The sequence below is a fragment of the Taudactylus pleione genome, unplaced genomic scaffold, assembly GCF_031769625.1.
Source record: "Taudactylus pleione unplaced genomic scaffold, aTauple2 ptg000121l, whole genome shotgun sequence".
Lineage (NCBI taxonomy): Eukaryota > Metazoa > Chordata > Amphibia > Anura > Myobatrachidae > Taudactylus > Taudactylus pleione.
This window is the reverse complement of record NW_028284523.1, coordinates 1,817,549-1,839,424: the sequence shown is the minus strand read 5'-3', so window position 1 is coordinate 1,839,424 and position 21,876 is coordinate 1,817,549. Positions and strand designations below refer to the sequence as shown.

The following is a 21,876-nucleotide window of genomic DNA, read 5'->3' as shown; positions in this document are numbered from 1 at the left end:
TAGGTGTTTCTTGTGGCTGTTTGACATAAAAATCCAACACACACTCTTAGTGTAAAAAAATGGAAATCCTTGCAGGAACAGTCTACTTATGTCAGGTTAACAATCTGTGCTTTAGAAAAAACGAATGAGCCAGAACGTAACTTCAAAAATAACAATTTATTTACATAATGGGCCAAAAACAAAAAACTACTCCCTAAGGAGGACCGACATACGGTCAAGGACCACCAGCACCCCGATGATATTGTTGTGCATCTGGGCCACACAGGCGGATAATTCGGCCCGAAGCCCCTGTTCCTCTGTGGGTGAGAAAAGTGTGGGGATTAATACAACAATAGTGAAACCACATTAAAAAAAAAGCCAAAACCAAACTCCACCAAAAACCTAAAAAAAAAACAGCATTAAAACTCATCAAACTAAAATGGTGTAGGCCAAAAATACAAGGCCTATGTACAAATTCCGACAGGTGTGATATGTGTATGTGGAAAACAGCAGTAACAGGTAAAGGCAATCGCCAAAAACCCCAAAAGTTTAGCCAAAAAAACAAAAAAAAGGAAACACCCATGATTACATACAAACAGTTTGTGACGATAAAAAACCGCAAAGAAAAACATACCGGAAGACCCAACGCCAGCTACGGAAGGCCCTCCATCGTCCTCCTCGGAGGTGGCTCCATTCCCCAAAGATCGGGGCGGGGTAATGACCGACTCCGGGGAGGGGGTCATTCTAAGAGGGGTGGTTGGAGGAGAGGGGGAATTGGGACGGAGGGGAAGGAGGCCCGAAAATTCAGGCTGAGGGTCTAGGAAGGCTGGGGAGGAGTGGGGAATAGGGGAAGGACTGGAGTTGGAGTGTTGGCTGGGGGTTGGGGAGAGTGGCCGTGATCGACGTCTGGCCGGACGCTGACGGCGTAGTCTTCGCTGGGCCCCTAAAAGATGTGAAACAAATTGTGGTTAGTTTCAACACAAATCCGCGCCCAAAAACAATTTCAAATCCACCACAAAAAAAAACAAAAAACAGATATGAGGAGAATGAATAAATATGAAATACAGGGAAAACATGGCCATGCAGATATGAGGAGAATGAATAAATATGAAATACAGGGAAAACATGGCCATGCAGATATGAGGAGAATGAATAAATATGAAATACAGGGAAAACATGGCCATGCAGATATGAGGAGAATGAATAAATATGAAATACAGGGAAAACATACACACGCAGTTAGGGCCACAAAGACAAACATGAAAACCACAATCCATAAAACTTACTTTCAGCGATCTGCATGCGAAAGCATGCCAGCAAGCGGGGCGTCCGCCGTTGCAGGTCCGACCACCTGCGCTCCAGCTGCCCGATATGGCGGCGTGAGCCGAAGGAGCGCAGGCGTGCCTGAACCTCCGCATATGCGGAACGCTTCTCGCGGTTGGTGATGGGTGGAGGCTGGCTGGTGATCCGCCTATCCATCACCTCCGTAAGCACCAGCAGCTCGCGCCTGGTGAATGCGGAGGCTCTCATGATGGCAATGGTGTTTTTCAGAAAAATCATTTTTGATAAAGTGCACCCAAATTTTATGATTGGCTAATGTATTTGGGAAATTAACAGGAGCAATTCTATTGGTTAGTGTATGAGTCATGTGTTCGACAGGGCCAGAAATCTGTTGAGACTTATGATAGGCTTGATGCAGTGACATGCGTAAGCAAATTTACTTTAAAGAAATGAACTCCGGGAAATATGCGGGTAGAAAAACAAATAGAACAATTATTTAATAGGGGCTAACATGTATTTTGACAATTAAAAGCGAATGTTTAAGCCGTACGTATTCTGCGGGTAAACACAAACACGGACATGAATAAAGTTTATTGCATTGTGTAAAAAAAACAAACAAAAAAAAACAATTAAGCTAATTGATATATTGATTGGCATGTTACGATTGAGGGAGGTAGGCAGAACAAACGAGCAGTTAATCGAAATCTGACAGTCCATCTTCCGGGTAGTACTAGTGCGTGCGTTCCCTTCAAGCCACTTCGGGGATGTACGCTCGCTATTTGGCATGCTCGTTAGTTAGAGGAGGGGTCGCCTGAGTTTGGGGAGGATGTTTGGCTGCGAGCGAAAATACGAGCGTGTGCTTGAATTTAAATATTTTTTTACGTACACCGAACGTACGAACGGTCACTTGCGTCTGGGTCTGAATGAGGGCCTAAGTACGGTACTTATGCAATAAGGTATTGTGACGTATGGTTTAAAATAGCGATGAAGAGTGTTAGACTGTTTCCCAGAATTGGTAGTTTTGATAAAGATGTATTAGATAATGTCCGGGATCACATCAGTATGATGCATTCTCGAGAGAAAAAAGTAAAATATTACGAATGTTTAAAATTGTGGCAGCATGAAGGGGATGCGTGGCTTAAAAATGTGCAAGCGACACAAACTAGCGTTGCGAGCGCATTGCCAGCAAATACACCTGCGGCGCTGGATTGCAATGAGTGCGAGCTGTAAAATGGCACGCATGTGCGACAAGGTAGCATTGCGGAAGGTATTGCCAGTAGTTCACACACACCACCGCCACCTTATGTGGATGGAGGTGCAGATACAGTCATGAAAAAAACTCATAAAAATGTAACAAGCAACTTGTACCCTCTCTTAAGTAACTATAAAGAAAATGTTTATGATGTGGATGATGAGCCTATTGTCATGTCTGCCGTTTCCCATGCTGTACACGTTAGATGCGGCACCACGACAAGCTCAAGTGGTGCCACCATCTCCATCTGTAACAGCACGCGAAGTGATAAACTCCTCTGCGCCCGTGGAGGAAGTTATTAATACTATACGTTGCAGCAACAGATTAAACCCCCAGCCAGGTAATAAGGTCAAAGGTAGCACTGCGGCCGGTCTGCATCCCATTCGGACAATCACTGTTCCAAATGGGAATGCGGACGTGAACGGAGTTGTACCTACAAGGGATGTGGTAATGCATTGTCCTTGGACAAGAGCAGAGCTAAATTCCATCATAAATGATTTCCCCGATCCCAAAAAGGAATTAGCCAAATGTCAAAGATTTTTGAGAAATTTGGGTAGTTCTCATGAGCCCACCAATAAAGATTGGCGGGTGGTGTTAAGGGCCTGTCTACCACGCAATATCGACGTGACAACATTTATCACGGATTGTGTATTGGATGGTGACGTTCCTTTAACAGACCAAGTAAACCAAGGTAATATTTCCCGCATTATAACTCAATTGGGTATATATTTTCCAGTAGTAGCTAACTGGAACAAAATTTTCACAATAAAGCAAAAGGAGAGTGAAACTGCAGAAGATTATTGCGACCGGGCTCTGCAGGCTATCACCCAGTACACTGGGTTAGAGGATATTAAAGATAGTATTCACCACAGAGGACTGATTGTCACCATACTCATGGATGGCCTTAAAGAGAACCTGAAAACCCGGGTTCAGACCTCACAGCCTGGCTGGAGGGGAGTCACAATAGATACCCTCATAGAATCTGCCATAGAACATGATAAAAACATCTCAGAGAGACCCAGAGTGAGAAACTAATGGCTGTCAGTATTCAAGCTCTGGAAGGAATGATGGTAACATCACAACCAGCAGATACACCTGCACCCACACACACACCTGCACCTGAACAGTTACACGTCCTCACTTGTCCCACACCACTGCAAACACAACCCTATCTCACTTACCCTGCACAACCACAAGTCCCATACTATACACAAACTACATATCCCCAATCATATCCTTTCCCTCAATATCCTTACCCATACCCACCACCTCTTCCTCCTGCACAACTCGGACATGTAAGTAGAAACTGTACGGCAAAAAGGGTAGGACCCCCAAATAAGGGAAAACCTGGATATCCCCATAAGGGATATGCTAGGGGTCAGGTCATACCTGCAGTCTACAGATAGTCAGGTTAACGGGAGGTACTAGGGAAGAGACAGTCATAATGGTTGATGCAGCTGGTACTAAATATCCTTTTCTTGTAGACACAGGGGCGACCAGGTCAGTGATAAAATCTCCCGTTAATTTACAGGTAACCAACAAGACACTACCAGCAATGGGCATAACGGGTAAAGTGCAATATTATCCATTAACAAAATCCACAGAGGTTACTATAGGGCCGTTGCATACCAGGCATTCTTTCCTTCTGGCTGCTGCGGCTCCTACTAACCTACTGGGAAAAGATTTGTTATGTAAGATGGGATGTGTCATATATTGCACCTCTGATGGTTTATTTCTAGATATCCCAGAGAGAGTTGCGCACGAGGTGAGGGATATGTTGGACACTCCCCAAAGGATAATGTATCACTCTACCAGTGTAAATGGAAATCCATCTCAGGTAGATCAAATGTTATCCCAAATTCCAGATTCACTTTGGACCAAGGACGGACAGGACACTGGATTAATGGCAAACGTAAGCCCCGTAATGGTAAACTTAAAAAGCGGTAGGCAAGCTCCAAAAATTCCTCAGTACCCACTAAAACAGGAGGTAGAATTAGGAGTTTATCCAATAATTGAACGATTATTACAACAGGGAATTTTAGTTCGTACAGCTAGTGTAGCCAACAGTCCCATCTTCCCGGTGAAAAAGAGTGGTGGGAGGGGTTACAGGCTGGTACAAGACCTTAGAGGTGTTAATAAGGTAGCAGAAAGCAAATTTCCCGTAGTGCCAAATCCAGCTGTCATTCTTATGCAGATCCCACCAAATGCAACCCATTTCACTGTCATTGACCTCTGTTCTGATTTCTTCTCTGTACCTCTTCATCCTGACTGTCAGTACCTTTTCACTTTCACATATAGGGGTGTACAATACACATGAACACGATTGCCCCAGGGTTTCATAGACAGCCCTAGTATCTTCTCCCAGGCTTTGCACGACTGTTTACAATCTTTTCAACCTGTCAATGGGTCTGTTCTAATCCAATATGTGGATGATTTATTGCTATGTTCTGATTCGTTTATGTCATGTTTAAATGATACTAAACTTTTGTTGCTTCACCTCTCGCACACAGGACATAAGGTTGCTAAGGACAAACTACAGCCATGCCAATCCAGAGTAAAGTATTTGGGACATTGCCTAACTCAGGGGTTACGACATCTCACAAATGATAGAATCCAGGCCATACAGAACATGACACTGCCGCAGAACCAACAGCAAATTCGTACCTTCTTGGGAATGTGTGGATACTGTAGAATGTGGATCCCAGGTTTTTCTATTCTGGCCTTGCCTTTACAGGACTTGGGGCCTCATTCAGAGGCGGTCGTAGGATGCAAGCGGTCGCTCAGAAACAGGGCGGCCGCTTGCATCCTGAACGGCCGCCTCCATGTCGGTCGTTAGGCTGTGGGTTAACACCCACAGCTCTAATGACCGCTAAGGGAGATGGTCGCGATGGTCAAGACCATCGCGACCATCGGGGCTTACGACGAGACCCTAGGGTAGGCTCTCGTCAACCTTAAGCCCCAGGGAGCTTCCTGCTCTGTTTCAGCAGGAAGCTCCCCACTGACATCACTGATGATGTCGGTGGGGACGCCCACAAAACGGCAAGCGTTCCGAAAGGAACGCCTCCATTTGGCCGGGCACGCCCCCTGCCCGCCCAGCAAACGGAGCTGCTAACGACGGGTGTGGACCAACATCGAGTCGGATGTGAGCGCTCAGCGCTCGCGATCGATTCTGAATAAGGTCCTTAGTCTCTTCCTCAAAGCCCAACCATGTCATTCACACAGATGAATCAGAGCAGGCTTTCCTTAATCTTAAGGATAGTCTGACAAAAGCACTTGCATTGGGAATACCTGATTATGAAAAACCCTTTGATTTGTATTGTACGGAAGCCGATGGTTGTGCTGCAGGTGTCCAAACACAAAAACATGGTGATGCCAGTAGGTCCGTAGCATACTACAGTGCCCAATTGGACACTGTAGCAAGATCACTCCCAACGTGTTTAAGAAGTGTAGCGGCGACAGCTCTATTTGTGAGTAAAAGTGAGGATGTAGTATTGGGCCATGATATGATTGTCTACACTCCCCACACTGTATCTGCTCTGCTGAACTCTGCCCAAACCAGACACGTCTCTTCAGCTAGGTTTACCAAATGGGAACTAGCTCTAATTGCACCTGCAAACATCACTGTTAAACTATGCAGTACACTGAATCCAGCAATGTATTTACCATATGTACAACATGATGTACAAAGGGTGGAAGGAGACGGGTTGCTGGCGGGAAGTGAGTTCAGCGGACATAATGATACACACAATTGTATGGAATATCTGAATCAGACCTTTACTGCTAGACCTGACATACGTGGCACACCTTTAGAGAATGTGGATGTGACATTTTACACGGACGGGAGTTGTCATAGACAAACAGACACAGGTGAGTTATGTACAGGTTATGCTGTTGTAAATGACACAGACATCATAGAAGCTGAACCTCTTGGTCCTCCTCACTCAGCCCAGGTGGCAGAGTTAGTAGCACTAAGAAGAGCGTGTGAATTGGCAGCAGGCAAATCTGCTAACATTTACACTGTCTCTAGGTACGCGTTCGGAGTCGTGCACGATTTTGGAGCTTTGTGGCGTCTGAGAAATTTTATGACAGCAGCAGGCCCACCAGTTGCACATTCCAGACACATAAAACATCTTTTAAAAGCAATCTAACTACCCAAAACGGTGGCAGTAATTAAGTGCAAAGCCCATACATGTGAGAGTGACCCGGTGTCACTAGGCAACAACAGAGCCGATGAAGCTGCAAAATGGGCAGCAGGGTTAAAAATGGTTTTACCAACAGAACAAATCATGTCTTTCCAAACAATTGATATGCTGAAATTAATTGAGATGCAAAATTTGTGTTCAATCCAGGAAAAGTCCACCTGGAAGTCCAAGGGATGTGGGCAAGAGTCCTCCGGGCTCTGGAGGGACGGACAAGGTAAGCCAGTAGCCCCCAAAGCATATTACCCCAGCCTCGCTGAGGCAGCACACAGGCTGACTCATCTGGGAAAGCAAGGTATGTGCAAATTGGTGAGAGCATACTGGTGCACACTGGGTTTTTCTTCACAAGCAGAAAAGAGAGCAATGTCCTGTCTGACCTGCTTGAGGAAGAACATACGGAAAGCGATCCCTACCGAACCATCCCACATTCCACCAACTGATGGACCTTTCCAGGTAATACAAATTGATTTCATCCAATTACCACCCTGCAGGAATCTCAAGTATGTATTAGTGTGTACTGACGTATTTTCTAACTGGGTCGAGGCCTACCCAGTGGCCACTAATACTGCTGTGTTTACTGCCAAGAAAATAGTACAGGAATTTGTATGCAGATATGGTATCTCTAAAATTATTGAGAGTGACAGGGGTACCCATTTCACAGGTGATGTTTTTCAAAATATGTGTAAACTGGTGGGTATCAATAGTCGACTTCACACCCCCTACCGACTGCAGGCCAGAGCCAAGGTAGAGAGCATGAACGGGACTATTAAAAATAAGTTAAGTAAAATCATGGCAGAGACTGGACTAGGATGGCCCGAAGCATTACCGTTGGTCCTGCATAATATAAGGACCACTCCTAGACCCCCTCTAAATCTGTCCCCCTTTGACAACCTCATTTGATTATAAGTCCACAGGAAGACTTGAAGAGTAACAACGAGGTAACTGTAAAGTATCTTATATCAATGAGTAAACAGTTAAAACAGCAACAGCAGAAACTGAAATTGTTGTCCCATGATATGCCTGAAATTAACTGTCATGATGTTCCACCAGGAGAATATGTTATGATCAGAAATTTCTTGCTTTCAGGTTGTTTGACTGATCGATGGGAAGGTCCGTACCAGGTGCTGCTGATAAGTACTACATCTTTGAAGGTTACGGAGAGAGATACCTGGTGGAGAAACAAAGCGGAGAAAAGGCTGATAACGTGGACCTGTCGATCACAAACTTGTTCCGGGAGGATTAAAAGGTTGCAGTGAGATACCTGAACTAAAAGAAATTTGCAGGTCTTTGTTGTGGCAATGGACTGGCCTGTTGTGTTCATTTTCATATTCTCTTCTAGAGTGTTCACCATCCTGGTTGGTTCGGGAATGTCCGGTTTCTGTGTCGGGGGACCGATAGAGGAGATGGGAGCTGATGGCAGCGCTGATGGAGTGGAGTCAGGAGGAGTGCTATGCCAATCAGGGGAGTGTTTGACCAATCTTAGTACTGTAATTGTTAAAAGAGCTGTTATTTCGGATACTCGGGAACGGTGTGGAGGTTTATCGTCTGAAGATTCCTGTTTTTGTGAGTTTTGTGGGTCCCTAGTTGATGAGAACTGTATCCAAAGGTGCCAATCTAAATATAACCCGTACTGGGGTGGGTATCCTTTAGAGGGTTATCATAGCATGATAAGCAAAGTTTTAAATCAAACTGATTGTTGGGTGTGCTCACATGTGCCACAGGGTCAACATAATGTAGGGTTGGTGCCATTTCCGCTGAATACCACGGAAATTTTAGAATTGCAAAAAGGGAAAACCTTGGATGGAAAATTCCTCTCATCCAAACCACCTCATTTCAAATTATATCAACTCCAAGCAGATAGATCACTTTTTTGTTTGAACATAACCAACCCCAATAAACCAGGGAATTGGGAAGTGACGGGGAATAATCAGACAATGACCTTCTCACTGAGAGCTGATAATGAATCTACGAATCATGATCTGTTACACTCAATTAAATCTAATGGGAGAAGCTTTAGGTATCGTTATACATTGAGTTCCACCAAATAAATTATTGGTTAGGTACCAGATGGATATTGTGCTTAGATAATACAACCAGAAACTTGCATGTACCAGATGGAAGAGCCTGAAATAGGACTGATTGCAAGGGAAATGTGTTTAATGATAATGATGCATTCTATCCCTTATGTTCTCCCCGATAATGTATATTTTATATGTGGAAGAAAAGCGTATAAATGGCTCTCCCCGAGTTCCGAAGGTTTGTGTTACCTGGGAAGAGTAGTCCCAGAGGTTATGACCCTCACACATGATGAAATGCTCAGTATTCATAAAAACACACCATCACCATATCTTCACACACAGTATGAACACAGAGGCAAAAGAAATATGATACCTGGTGACTTGCATAAAGCCACTCAGTTAATTAGTGAGACAACTGGCTTTCAAGTTTTAGTAGCATTGGATCCCACCAGGATCGCTCGGGGTACACTAAATTTTAGATATATTCAGGATCTTGCTAAATTGATAGATAATATCACTGAGATGTATGATGACACTTTCAGGTATACAGGTAGAGAATTGCAAGCGTACAAGAAAGAACTGGTGCAACACAGACTCGTGTTAAATTATATTAAATTATTTAACCGTTGTCACTGGAGGATATTGCGTAACCTTGGCCACCCAATTTGGAGTGAAGTGTTGCACCTATGTCACCAATGATACCAGCGATCCCAAAGAGGTAATAGATCGAAAGATGGATGAAATTCTGCAGCTGAAATGAGAATTTCGGAAGAACCATAATGCTTCAGTGGCTGAAGTAGAGGAAAAGGTAGAGGAATGGGTGTCATGGTTGAACCCTGTAAAATGGTTCTCAGGCCTAGGGAAATGGGCCCAGGAAATGATCACAAGCGTAGGCAACTTCCTGATCCTTATACTGGTCATCATCATAGTAATTGGCATATGTGTCCGGTGTGCTCCTATTGTGTGGAAGTGTGGAAAAAGTAAGAATAAGGTAAAACGAAGGAACGAAATTATGATGGTGGTCAGTAATGACAATATGAATACTGAGGTATATATATAGAACTGCATTACAACCCTGAACTTGGGAATACCATCATATAATGTATTATGTTTAGACGTGCATGAAATGTATTATTATTAAAATATTATTTTCAAACATCTCAAATAATGTAAGTCCCTGATCCCCCTCAAGACTTCCTTTATAGGACTGGTGCATCCCCACATCTTTCACATGATCTCTCAAGGTCCGCGGTGTGCGTATAATGGTAGTTTTATGTCCCCTCCTAGAGACACATTATTGATGGATTAAGAACCACCTTGTGCCATCCCCTAATAACATTAAGTAATATACATATGTATGCCTAAAATAAATTTTAACATCAGGATGTGATAGCATGTTGTTCGCTATCAAAGGGTGGACTGTCGAAGCTGGATTAGTGGCTGAGACAGAATCAGCATAAAAATTAGCGTGCGTGACGCCATCTTGCGAATGGCAGCTAGACTCCATCTTAAAAATAAGAATCTGCAAGACGCCATTTTGCGACCAGCGCCATTTTAAGTTACAACTCACGAGCTAAGTACAGATGGCAATGTTTTTGATAATCTACCAAAAACAACTAGAAAAACAGCCTCCTGAGAAAAGTAAATTGAATAGACAATACACCAGAATACTGTGAGTGTTTTACATACAAATTGGGAATCCCTGTATATATATAGACAAGTATAGTTGTGGCAATTGTAATATAACCCAGACATTGATCTACACAATTGAATTTGTCTGAATCCTAAACAGGTTTTAGTCTCACTCCCAGACAGAATGGCCCCAGCTTCACAGCTGGGGTTCTCCACCATGTTTGAGAAGTGAAGCTCACTGCCCATAACACATTTGCATTGCATTTTTAAACTGTTAGTAAGGAATGAGATATGTGTGTGTATATGTGTGTGTATATGTATATATATATATATATATATATACACATACATATATATATATATGTAAGTCCATCATAGATAGAATCTCATGCATAAACACCGCACATTACGCACAGTTGCACTGCTAACATGACGCTCAGTAGCGAATGCACAATATCCTGCATGCGAACGCTGTTTATTAGCTGCATGCGTGCACATCTGCCCCAAATCAGATAAACCTAACTAGCGTCTTTTCCCATATCCCTAATACTTATATAATGCACACTTACACAAAAGGTTCCATAGCTATAAAGTAAAAGATCCAAGTTTTATTCATTTATTACAAATGCTGTGAAATAAAGACTATTTTGGTATCTAAGGTTTAATACGTGATAAGTACACCGTGTTTGATATTATACTGATCCGCACTTTATCCACAGCTTTCCGGTATCATCGGTGTGAAGATCGGAACATGCATTCGCAACTTATGGACCGTAAAGACATAAAGAACCAAAATGTACTTTGTAAAACCAACAGTCTAGATTTGCATGAGGTGGGAAAACGAAGGCAACCAGCTGTTAAATGCCCTGTAACAAATGCACCCGCACTGGGAACCAATGGGATCAGCAACAAACTCCTCTATTGTGTTGTCTATTTCTGGGGGGGTATAAATATGTGTGCTCTGACCCTGGGTTGCTAGTCTATTCTGCTGATTGCTGATTGACAGAGATCTCTTGCTGATGCCGGAATCTGGTCCCAGAGCGCTTGCGTATGTATGACTGTATCTTGGGTCTGTATAATTCTTTGCGCTAAATTGTACTTAGATCACAGCGTGTAACTGACTGTACTTTACTTGAATAATACTTTGTGCTTTGGAACACATGTTCAAGGTCTAAAGTCTTTATTTTACTGTATGACTGCGTACGCAAATAGCATCAATTTTAGATGTTTATAGGCAGGGTTTAGAAGGTATAGGTAGGTGCGTATAGAGGTTGCAATTCAATATCCTTACACCATACAGGGCAGCCCCTGTAAAAATTATTTGGATGAAGGCCAGCGTACACCATACAGGACAGCCCCTGTAAAAATTATTTGGATGAAGGGCAGCGTATACCATACAGGACAGCCCCTGTAAAAATTATTTGGATGTAGGACAGTGTACACCACACAGGACAGCCCCTGTAAAAATTATTTGTTTAAAGAAGGGCAGCGCTCCCCTATACCACACAGGGTGGCCTCTGTAAAAATTATTTGTTTGAAGAAGGGCAGCATACCCCTACACCACACAGGGCAGCCCCTGTAAAAATTATTTGGATGAAGGGCAGCTTACACCACACAGGACAGCCCCTGTAAAAATTATTTGGATGAGGGGCTGCTTACACCACACATGACAGCCCCTGTAAATATTATTTGGATGAATGGTTGCTTACACCACACAGGACAGCCCCTGTAAAAATTATTTGGATGAAGGGCAGCGTATACCATACAGGGCAGCCCCTGTAAAAATGATTTGGATGAAGGGCAGCGTACACCACACAGGACAGCCCCTGTAAAAATGATTTGTTTAAACTAAGAAGGGCTGCGTACCCCTACACCACACAGGGCAGCCCCTGTAAAAAATATTTTTATTTTTGTGCAGCAGCCCCTTGACATTCAGGAGCACAGCACCCCTGCACACCTATGCCGATGACAGGTGTGGCTAACACGCACACAGAAAAAAAATTATAATTTTTTTCAACACTGGTGGTAGGTGAAGAGAGCACCCCTGAAGGACGAGCACCCCCTGGACAACACAGCACTACAGCCAGCCCCTATGGACAGGACAACAGCCTGCTCCTATATGGACAACAGTAGCCAGCCAGCCCCTATGTATATGCCTATGGACAACAGTAGCCAGCCAGCCCCTATGGTCAGCGTCAGCAACAGCTCCCTCCCTCTTCACAGCCGCCAGCCAGCCAGCCCAGTATGTAATCTATATAAGTGTACTAAGTTTATTATCACACAACAATAGCTCCCAGCTCCCTCCCTCTGCATGCACGTTCCACAGCCGGAATGAAAAATGGCGGTGATCACGGGACTTTTATAGAATCCAAAACCCGCGAGAATCCGACAGCGGGATGATGACGTTTTGCCTCGTTCCGGGGACCAAGTCTGGCAGGAAACCCAGAGCCGGACTCGGTTCCCGGCTCAGATCAGGGGGGCTCGGATTTAGAAAATCCGAACCCGCTCGTCCCTACTAAAAAGCGCTGTCTGACAAAATACATATATTAACCATATACATAGTATTATACATATATAAATGCCTACCCTCCAACATGACCCGTTCCATCAGGTATAAAATGCTCTGCTCCTGGACTTCCCACCTAATTTATGATTGCAGTCACCTGTGTTGAACTAGGTCATTGATGAGACAGGTGTTTCAACACAGGTGGCTGCAATTATAAATTAAGAGGGAAGTCCAGGAGCAGAGCATATTGGGGGAGATGTATTACAGCTGCACGTTAAGTTCATACATTCATACATTGCCCAGGCTATCGGCACTGCTATCTTGTAGATAGCAGCGCCGGTAATGACAGGGGCGCACAGCCAAACCCCCCAATCATACATCGGGGAGAAGCGATATCAGCACACATAACGTGCGCTAATACCGCTTGGACGCTTCATACATCTCCCCCATTGTACCTAATGGAACGAGTCATGTTGGAGGGTCTGTAAACCACACGGCCAGTGTTAAAATGATCAATAATAAAAAATATTAATTTGCTATAAGCAATCTCTGCAACAATTACTGCACATATATCAATATTCTAAAAACTCAATATACTCCTATTAAGGGGTCTATTCAACATGTTAATTATCAGTGTCTGAACGAACCCCGATAATTAACGTTTCTTCTTGACGTGAGCGCCGGACCAATTCATCATTGCTCCGGCGCGGAGACTGCTGACCGAAAATCAGCTGTCTACCCGAACGCTTTCACTGCTCCTTTTGGAGTAGTGAAACTAGTGCACATACATGGAAGGAGCCAGACAGGGGCGGAGGGATCCGAAAGTATCCCTTTTCGTGACCCGGGCCTACCTATAGGGAACGAGCGGGTAGCGGGAGCACTCACCATCTGAAGAATCAGGCCCATAGTTTACAGCGCTTCATAATTGGCCTCTGTAGTTATATTTTTCTGATTTATGGTGGCGATAATACGCATATGCTACCTTGTGTACTAGCATGCTCTGCAGTGTCCAAGAACTGAAACATCCACTTTCAGCGGTGCTGCACAATGCTCCAGACACTCCACCATCAGTGCAGCATCGCGTGCACCACCTGCACCTGCCTATACAAAGCACAATGAAAGATTGTCTGTAAACTTTGAGATCTGAACCTTTATTAGAAGAAAGGAGAAGTCTGCCAGCTGTTTGTCCTTGGCAGATTTTTGGCTTGGAAGTGGTCTGCTGAGCATAATTTAGTTCTGCTGATTTACTAGGCTTATTCAATGTTTCTGATGTTATTGTTTGGACAGAAATTTTTTAAATATTGATGGTACAACAATTCAATTACTAAAACTTACCACATAAAGCTCCAGTTAACCTACAATTTGAGCCTATAATGATAACCATGTGATAATATTTCTATCCATGACTCCATTGCCATGAATTGATTCTAACTTATATTTTATCTGTAGTCCGCTGTAATCTGCTTAGATCTATTATCTTGTTTGCCAGCTGTGCTAGCCATTTTACATATTCTTCTTATGTAATCAGCCAAATCAATCTGTACACCTTCTAGAAGAGAATAGCTAGAATCTGATTGGTTGCTATGGGCAACGTCTCTTCCTAAACTCACTTCTAAAAAACTCTCACTTTAGTAAATTTACTCCCTACTGTACACCCCTTATTTTCCTACTTCTGCCTCTGTAAGCATAAGGAGTTGCAAATGTAAGATGTGTCAGACTCTTTGGTGCTCATGCGCAGTATGGAAATGTTTTATTTAAAAGAATAAAATTAAAGGACTTTGGACCTCATTCAGAGTCGGGCGTTGCGGCCGCACGGTCGTAGGGGAAAGGGGCCGGATATGCAAATTAAGCGATCACAAGTTGCGGTCCTAAGATGAGATCGAGGGTAAGAAGCGACCGTAAGACTAAATAACGCCCCCTTCTCGATCACAACACACGTCATCTCCTGGGATATAAGGATTAATCGCGAGCATCGGGAACCATTGGAGCTGGTCGTAGAGCTTAAGGTTGACCATACCCTCTCTTAAGCACTACTATCAGGTCAGTGTAAAAACCTCCCATGTCACATGTGCCATGACACTACTTTGTTAATTATGCACTCCCATAAAACGCCGTTCGCATAATTAGGCACGCCTGCGTTCGGATCTCCACTCCCCCGTTTTCAAGCACCTTCCCCTGTTACCACCCACAAACGGTTCATTCTGTCACTCAAACTAACGACCTGGCTGTGTTCAAGGAGAGAGAAATTTCTGATCGTAAGTGCTAGTTTGCGCACGCGCATTGCAAACTTTACGCATGCACAGTTTAGCGAACATCGGTGGCGTACGACCGTGTGGCCGCAACGACCGACTCTGAATGAGGTCCTTAATTCCAACTCTACAAAGTTCTGTCCAGCGATCCCGGGTCAAAGCAAAACAAACAAATAGACCAATTAATTTTTTATATAAGATTTGTCGCTCTGTCGATTTTTCGAATTGATGCGTTGTCTCTATGTGGTCTAATAGCTTACTTTTTGGATACTAAATAACTATGTAAGATTAGGCTGCTTTACCTTGAGAGCTGTGGAAAATATTTGCCAACAAACAAACTTTTTTTATGAATATATATAGTAGATACATTTAAAATATGCATGACAGTGCTGGTGCATAGATGAAAAGCATATACTTAAATGGTACTATGTAGGTCAGGGATGCGTCACATTGAGAAATAGCATTAATTGGACTTAAAACTGCATCAGAAGAAAACATAAACTTCCATGCAGTTATGCCATGCCTCTCACCACTGACCAGTGCTATTTTCAGCAGAAACAAGCAGGAACTCAGGGCCTAATTCAGAGCCGGACGCTCTTTGAGAGCGCTCGCTCTGAATCAAGGCGCCCCTTTTTTTTTTTTAATCTCTTTATTTTTCAAAAGGTAGATAACAAACAAATAAGAAAATAAAAAATAACACAGCCATAGAAAAGAAAATCAACTGAATACATCAAACTACCTTGTTTTTTTGAATTTGGTTTTAAAAAGGTTTGGTATAAAAAAAAAAAAACATCTAACAGATACAATATAGAATAAAAGGAAATGGATGAGAAGGAAAGAAAGGGGGGGGGGACCAAGCAGCACAGTTGATAAAATAATAATAAAAATAACTAAATAGAATATTTTCAAAAGTACATAATGAGGATCAAACCAAACCTGGATAGTACCAGGGAGCTCACACTTCATGAAATTTTGGTATTTTTTCATGGAGTAGAGCAGTGATATATTCCATGGAAGCAATGTACCAAAATCTATTGAGCAATGCAGGAATGGGAGGTGAATGTGTTTTTTTCCAGTTAGTAGCAATCAAGATTTTAGCGGTGTTAAATATATGACCACATAGTCTGTTATAAGGTATAGAAGTGTCGGGAAATGGTGTGCATAGCAAAACATGTAATGGATCCTTAATGGGTGTAGAGCTAAATATACTACCTAACAGTGACATGACCTCATCCCAGTATGTTGAAATCATCGGGCAGTCCCACTATATTTGGAAGTAGGAGCCTTTATGTCCACACTGACGCCAGCAGAGGTCTGATGTCAATGGGTACATGGAGTTAAGTTTTTCAGGGCTTATACCATCTGGTATAAATTTTATAAGCAGTTTCTCTGAGGTTGGTGTTAATGGATGACTTAGAAACCATCTGACGAATCAATGACCATTCTTCATCATCTAGATTCCTACCTAGATCAGTTTCCCATGCTAGTTCAAATGATTCTTTGATTTCAGGGATGGACCCAGCTAATAGGCAATATAGAATAGAAATAGCACCTTTACGACCAGGGTCGTAAGTACAAAGGCGTTCAAAAGAGCTGAGTTCCCTGAAGGAGGGAATTGATGAAAATAGTGATCTGTAAATATGCAAAGTGGTATGTCGGTTGTAGACCATATTTTTTGCATATTTCCTCAAAAGTTCGAGGGGCAAAGTCCCCAACCATATGTAAGACTCTAGTGACACCCACAGCTACCCAGGGGCGCGAGTAAAGGCCCACACAACCCGAAGGGAACTGAGGGTGTCTCCAAAGGGCTGTCAATGGGGATGGGTACGAGGCTAAGTCCAAATGTTTATTCACCCTGTCCCAAATACTCAAAATGGCCTTAACACAAGGAACCGAATGCACCGAGGCTGGTCTCAGATGTGGAGGGAGCCATGGGAGACAGCCCACCTTCTGGTCCCCAATCAAATCGCTCTCAATATCCACCCATTTTTTGTCCCTTTTTTTTTAAAGACGGCCTCCTGGCCGCTAGCATAGCTGTGGGTGACCACCCACAGGTTGTGCGAGCGGCCAGGTGATGGTCGCGATGGTCAAGACCATCGCGACCATTGGGCTTGCAACGAGACCCTTGTGGTAGGGTCTTGTGGCCACAAGCCCCAGTGGACTTCCTCCTCTAATAGAGCAGGAAGTCCACCTACTGACATCATGAGTGATTTTCCCTGCTTCAGTGGCACTTGGAGATGGCATCATCTCCAAGCGTCCACTGCAATGCCAGAATACTCGGGTCACTGCAGACCCGGGTCCGGTGAGAACTGTGCCGACCCGGGCATAACCCGGGCTGGCACCGCAGTGGGAAAGGGGTCTGTCCCGGGTCTGGAAACATGTTCCAAACCCGCGTCAGACCCAGGACTTTTGGTATAAAAGTGGTAATAGAGAGTGAGCACATACCTGCCACCTCCCCCCCACATCTCCACCTCTAACATATTTGGTCTCCCTTACATCTGTAGTAAAACATTTGTCCAACACCCCCTACCTCTTTAATAACTCCCTTTCACCTCTGTAATAACACATTATTCCCCTCACCACTGTCAAAACACATTCTCTCCATCACCTGTATAATTGTCACTAAAAGTTGAGTCCTGCGGGTGGTGCGTGGTTTGGCCTTTCCTCCGCTGTGTCTTGGCTCCCTTCTCTTTCCATCCTCATGTCTTGGCTCCCTCCTCTTTCCATCCTCATGTCTTGGCTCCCTCCTCTTTCCTCCCTCATGTCTTGGCTCCCTCCTCTTTCCATCCTCATGTCTTGGCTCCCTCCTCTTTCCATCCTCATGTCTTGGCTCCCTCCTCTTTCCTCCGCTGTGTCTTGGCTCCCTCCTCTTTCCTCCCTCATGTCTTGGCTCCCTCCTCTTTCCATCCTCATGTCTTGGCTCCCTCCTCTTTCCTCCCTCATGTCTTGGCTCCCACCTCTTTCTTGCTGGCAGTCTTGGCTGTATCAGTGCTTCTCTTTGGGGCACTTTGAGAAATGTAATGGGACTTACAGCTATTGGCTAGAATATAAAAACTTTGCTATGTATATAATTTGGTGCCAGTATATTAGGTCCAAATCCCTAGCTCCAGCATCCACTGTGTACCAGACCCTTGCTTATATTCCTGACTTTGTGCCTGCGTCCCTGACCGCTGACTGATGTAACGTTAATTAAACTGTGTCTGTTCATCTGACCTCTGCCTGTTTTACCATTCATGAACCAGTGCTTAACCCCGTCCATTTAATTGATTGACAATGCACCTTCTTCAGGTATTTCTACTTTGCTATCTATTCACACATAAATCCCAGCCTACTCCTCTATCGGACTAGTCATTCGCAACACTCGTTACATCCCATTTACATCAACCTAAGCTAAGCATCCTTAGAACATTGGGGATCCTAAAGTCTGCTGAGGGTTTCTTAGCCAGTGCCCCATACATAAAAAAATTATATATTTTCACTTTACACCTACACTGGGGTCTTAGACAGGCATGTCATAGGTACATATGTGACCAGTTATGAGGCTTGTCATACTGAGATGAATGGATAAATAAAATGTATCATTTGCCAAAATGTAATGAATTGCTAATTACCATTCCCAAATAGTATTTGATTAACTTCTTTGTTTTTCAGATGGGAAATGAATCGGACTATTCTGAATTTCACTCTTCAATTTCAAAAACAAATGATTTTATTCTGGGAATTGTGTACTCTTTGTTTGGTAATGTACCTACGACTGTCTACTCTTACAACCGTTTGTTAATTATATTGTTATTGTGCTTGGAATTTTTTTATTTATTACCTATGTTTAAAATGGTCGGCAATGAAGAACCCAGGAGACTGTTATAACCATTTCTCAGACTTGTTGTTGGGAACTCCACAGAAATGATTAACCTTAATATATCCTTCTGGTAGTGCATATACTAAAGTAGCTTCTAACCTATCTACTTGTGTACTGGAGAATTCAGCTGACATGTATCAGTTCAATTTGAAAAATAAGGTAATCTGAGCTATCACCTTCCCTCTCTGCCTAATTTACTAGAATAGAATTTGTCCTGACCCACCCCTGCTGTTAGATTTCAACGATTTTGTGGCTACAATGTTGCTGCACTGTGTAAAACGGTTTAACCTGAGTGCTAAAGAGAAGTTGGTTATTTTAAATCATTTGTTCAACCACACTGGGTCATAAAATGGGTGTGATATGATATGGCTAATGGATAATGTCAACATTCTTCATGTCCACATCAGATGGTCGACATGATCATAATGTCGACATTGACCATATCAAAATTCATCATGTAGATGCTGATGAAATGTGGACATGTTAAAATGTCAACATATCGTCCCTGGTGGCCCAGCGGGGACTTACCTGCTTCTGGCGGCTGCAGCGCAGCCTCAGGGTCCCGTCAGTCACTTCCAGGCCAGACCTGTGATTCTCCAGGGTTCCAGAAAAATAAAATCGGGGAGCATGAAAACTAGAGTAGTTGGGATGCATTATAGGTTTACAGATGTACAAAAAGTATTGTAGACTGATTTCTGAGTATTAGGTTTGAATGGGTGCAAATGAGATACAGATCATACCTAGGCCAATAACAGGTAGTTGCTCAGATTGATAATTTTATTCAAGACAATCTTACAGGTGTACAATCTCAGCTATTTTTTTCGGTTGTTTGTGTTAAGAGTATCATTGGTCAAAGGCCATTAAAATTAGAGGATGATGTTCAAACAACACTAAGGCAAACAGAGCTCAATTGCTTGAGACAAGCCTATTATCCGTACAGGCTAACTGGTTTAGGACCTCATGCAGAGATGAACGCTAATGCCACCACAGCTGCAAATTTGTGCGCAGCGGCTGTGTGAAAATATGCAAATGACGCAGTCGCCTGGATATGTATTGAGACGACCACCGATGGCTTGGCCAATCCAAACGACTGTGGGCCTGATTCAGAGCCGGACGCTATTTGCGCCCGCTCGTTCAGAAAAAGGGGCTGGCTATTTAAATTGAGCGCTCGCTCTTTGCGGTCTGTTGATGCCTCTATGTCTGGGCGAGCGAACGAAACATGCGCTCGCTATTTTGTAAAGATGCCCCCTGGCCGCTCGCATCCTACGTCATCTCTGCTATTTATTTGATTAATCGAGTACATCGAAAGGCGTTTGAATTGCTCGCAGTGCTTGTGGTAGGATTTTCCTACCGCAATCATGCGAACAGTTCAGGCTAAGAAATAACCAAGTGACGTGGTCGATGACGCTGCTTTGTTAATTATGCACACCCTTAAAACGCCCGTTTTGACCGTTTGGCACGCCTGCGTTCGGATCTTCGGTTTTCAAGCACCTTCCCCTGTTACCACCCACAAACGCCTCATCCTGTCACTCAAATTAACAGGCACTCGCTATTTTGCGAGCGCTCGATTTCCGACCGCAATGACTGGTTGGCGCATGCGCATTACGACCCATACGCATGCGCAGATGTACGAACATTGCTCGGAGCAAACGAGTGGCCTCTTACGAGCGGCTCTGAATCAGGCCCTGTGTACATAGATGCAGCATCAGTTACAATCAGTTCTCTGTTTATCAGCTCCAGTTTTCGATACTACTTTTGTCCTGTTGGTTCTGAGGGTCTCATTCAGCGGTCGATCTTTCCCAAATGCGCATGTGCACGACGGAGGCACCTCGAATAACGACGGGGTAGCCGTCGTTATGGGTCTCACACCAAAGGGGGCGTGCTGTCGATGTTGATTGACAGCACGCCCCCTTTGGTGGGCATGCCGGGGGCGTGACTGCCCAGACGGAGGCGTTCCCATGGGAACGCCTACCGTCTGGGTCCGGCCCCACTGACATCACTAGTGATGTCAGTGAGAGGGATTTTGGCTCTGATAGAGCCAAAATCACTCCAGGGCTTGCGGCAACGAGACCCTGCCGCAGGGTCTCGTCGCAAGTCTGATGGTCGCGATGGTCTTGACCATCGCGACCATCATCATGGACGCTCGCATAAGCTGTGGGTGGTCACCCACAGCTATGCGAGTGTCCAAGAGGCCGCTCCATTTTTAGGTAGGAGGGCCCTGATTCAGAGCGAGCGCACTGGTCAGAGCGTCCGGCTCTGAATCAGGCCCTGAATCCTGTTCCCTACACTGTCATTCAGGTTGGGTATCCTGGTACATCTTGGTAAGACATACTTACCGACTATGCAGGGCACCTTCCCGGGAGCACCTGGAGAGGGCCTGCTTCTTTCATCTTCTTCTTTACAGGAAACCCCCGTGATTCGAGGGTCTGTGAGGGGTTAAATGACGAGATTCACATCATTTAGCCACGCCCCCTCCATAAGGACCCGCACTTGTCTTGGAAAATATCCCCATCCTGCCCACTACACTAGGAAGTGAGCGGGATGCGGGAGATTTTCCCACTCTTTCGGGGGTGCAGGGATTACCCGAGAAAGCGGGTGCCTCCCGCAACTCCCGGGAGAGTAGGCAAGTATGTGGTAAGACCATATACAGCTTCTTCAGTTGCTACCTGTGTACAAGCTACAATCTGCCATCTGTGTGCTGATATTACAGCATTACAGTATCTCAGTTATATTGGGACTGTATTTCTGTTGCTATGCTCTTAGTGCTTCTGCTATTTCTGGACTTTGTTGAATTAGCAATTCAAGACCTGCTCCACTGATTTACCTGTGTCATTGTATTTTACATTAGTGCCTCTGACCCTGCTCAGTGTTTTCAGGCTGCATCTACTAAGTGCTTCTGAA

The 21,876-nt window shown here is 44.1% G+C and overlaps 1 protein-coding gene across 1 annotated transcript in view; it reads left to right on the top strand.

The window, feature by feature from the left end:
* Window positions 1-21,876, top strand: part of LOC148524118 (opsin-5-like) — a 90,760-nt gene that overhangs the window by 21,228 nt on the left and 47,656 nt on the right. The window contains exon 3 of the mRNA XM_088472209.1: window positions 18,768-18,855. Coding sequence (XP_088328335.1) covers window positions 18,768-18,855 — 88 coding nt within the window. The remainder of the gene's footprint in view (window positions 1-18,767; window positions 18,856-21,876) is intronic.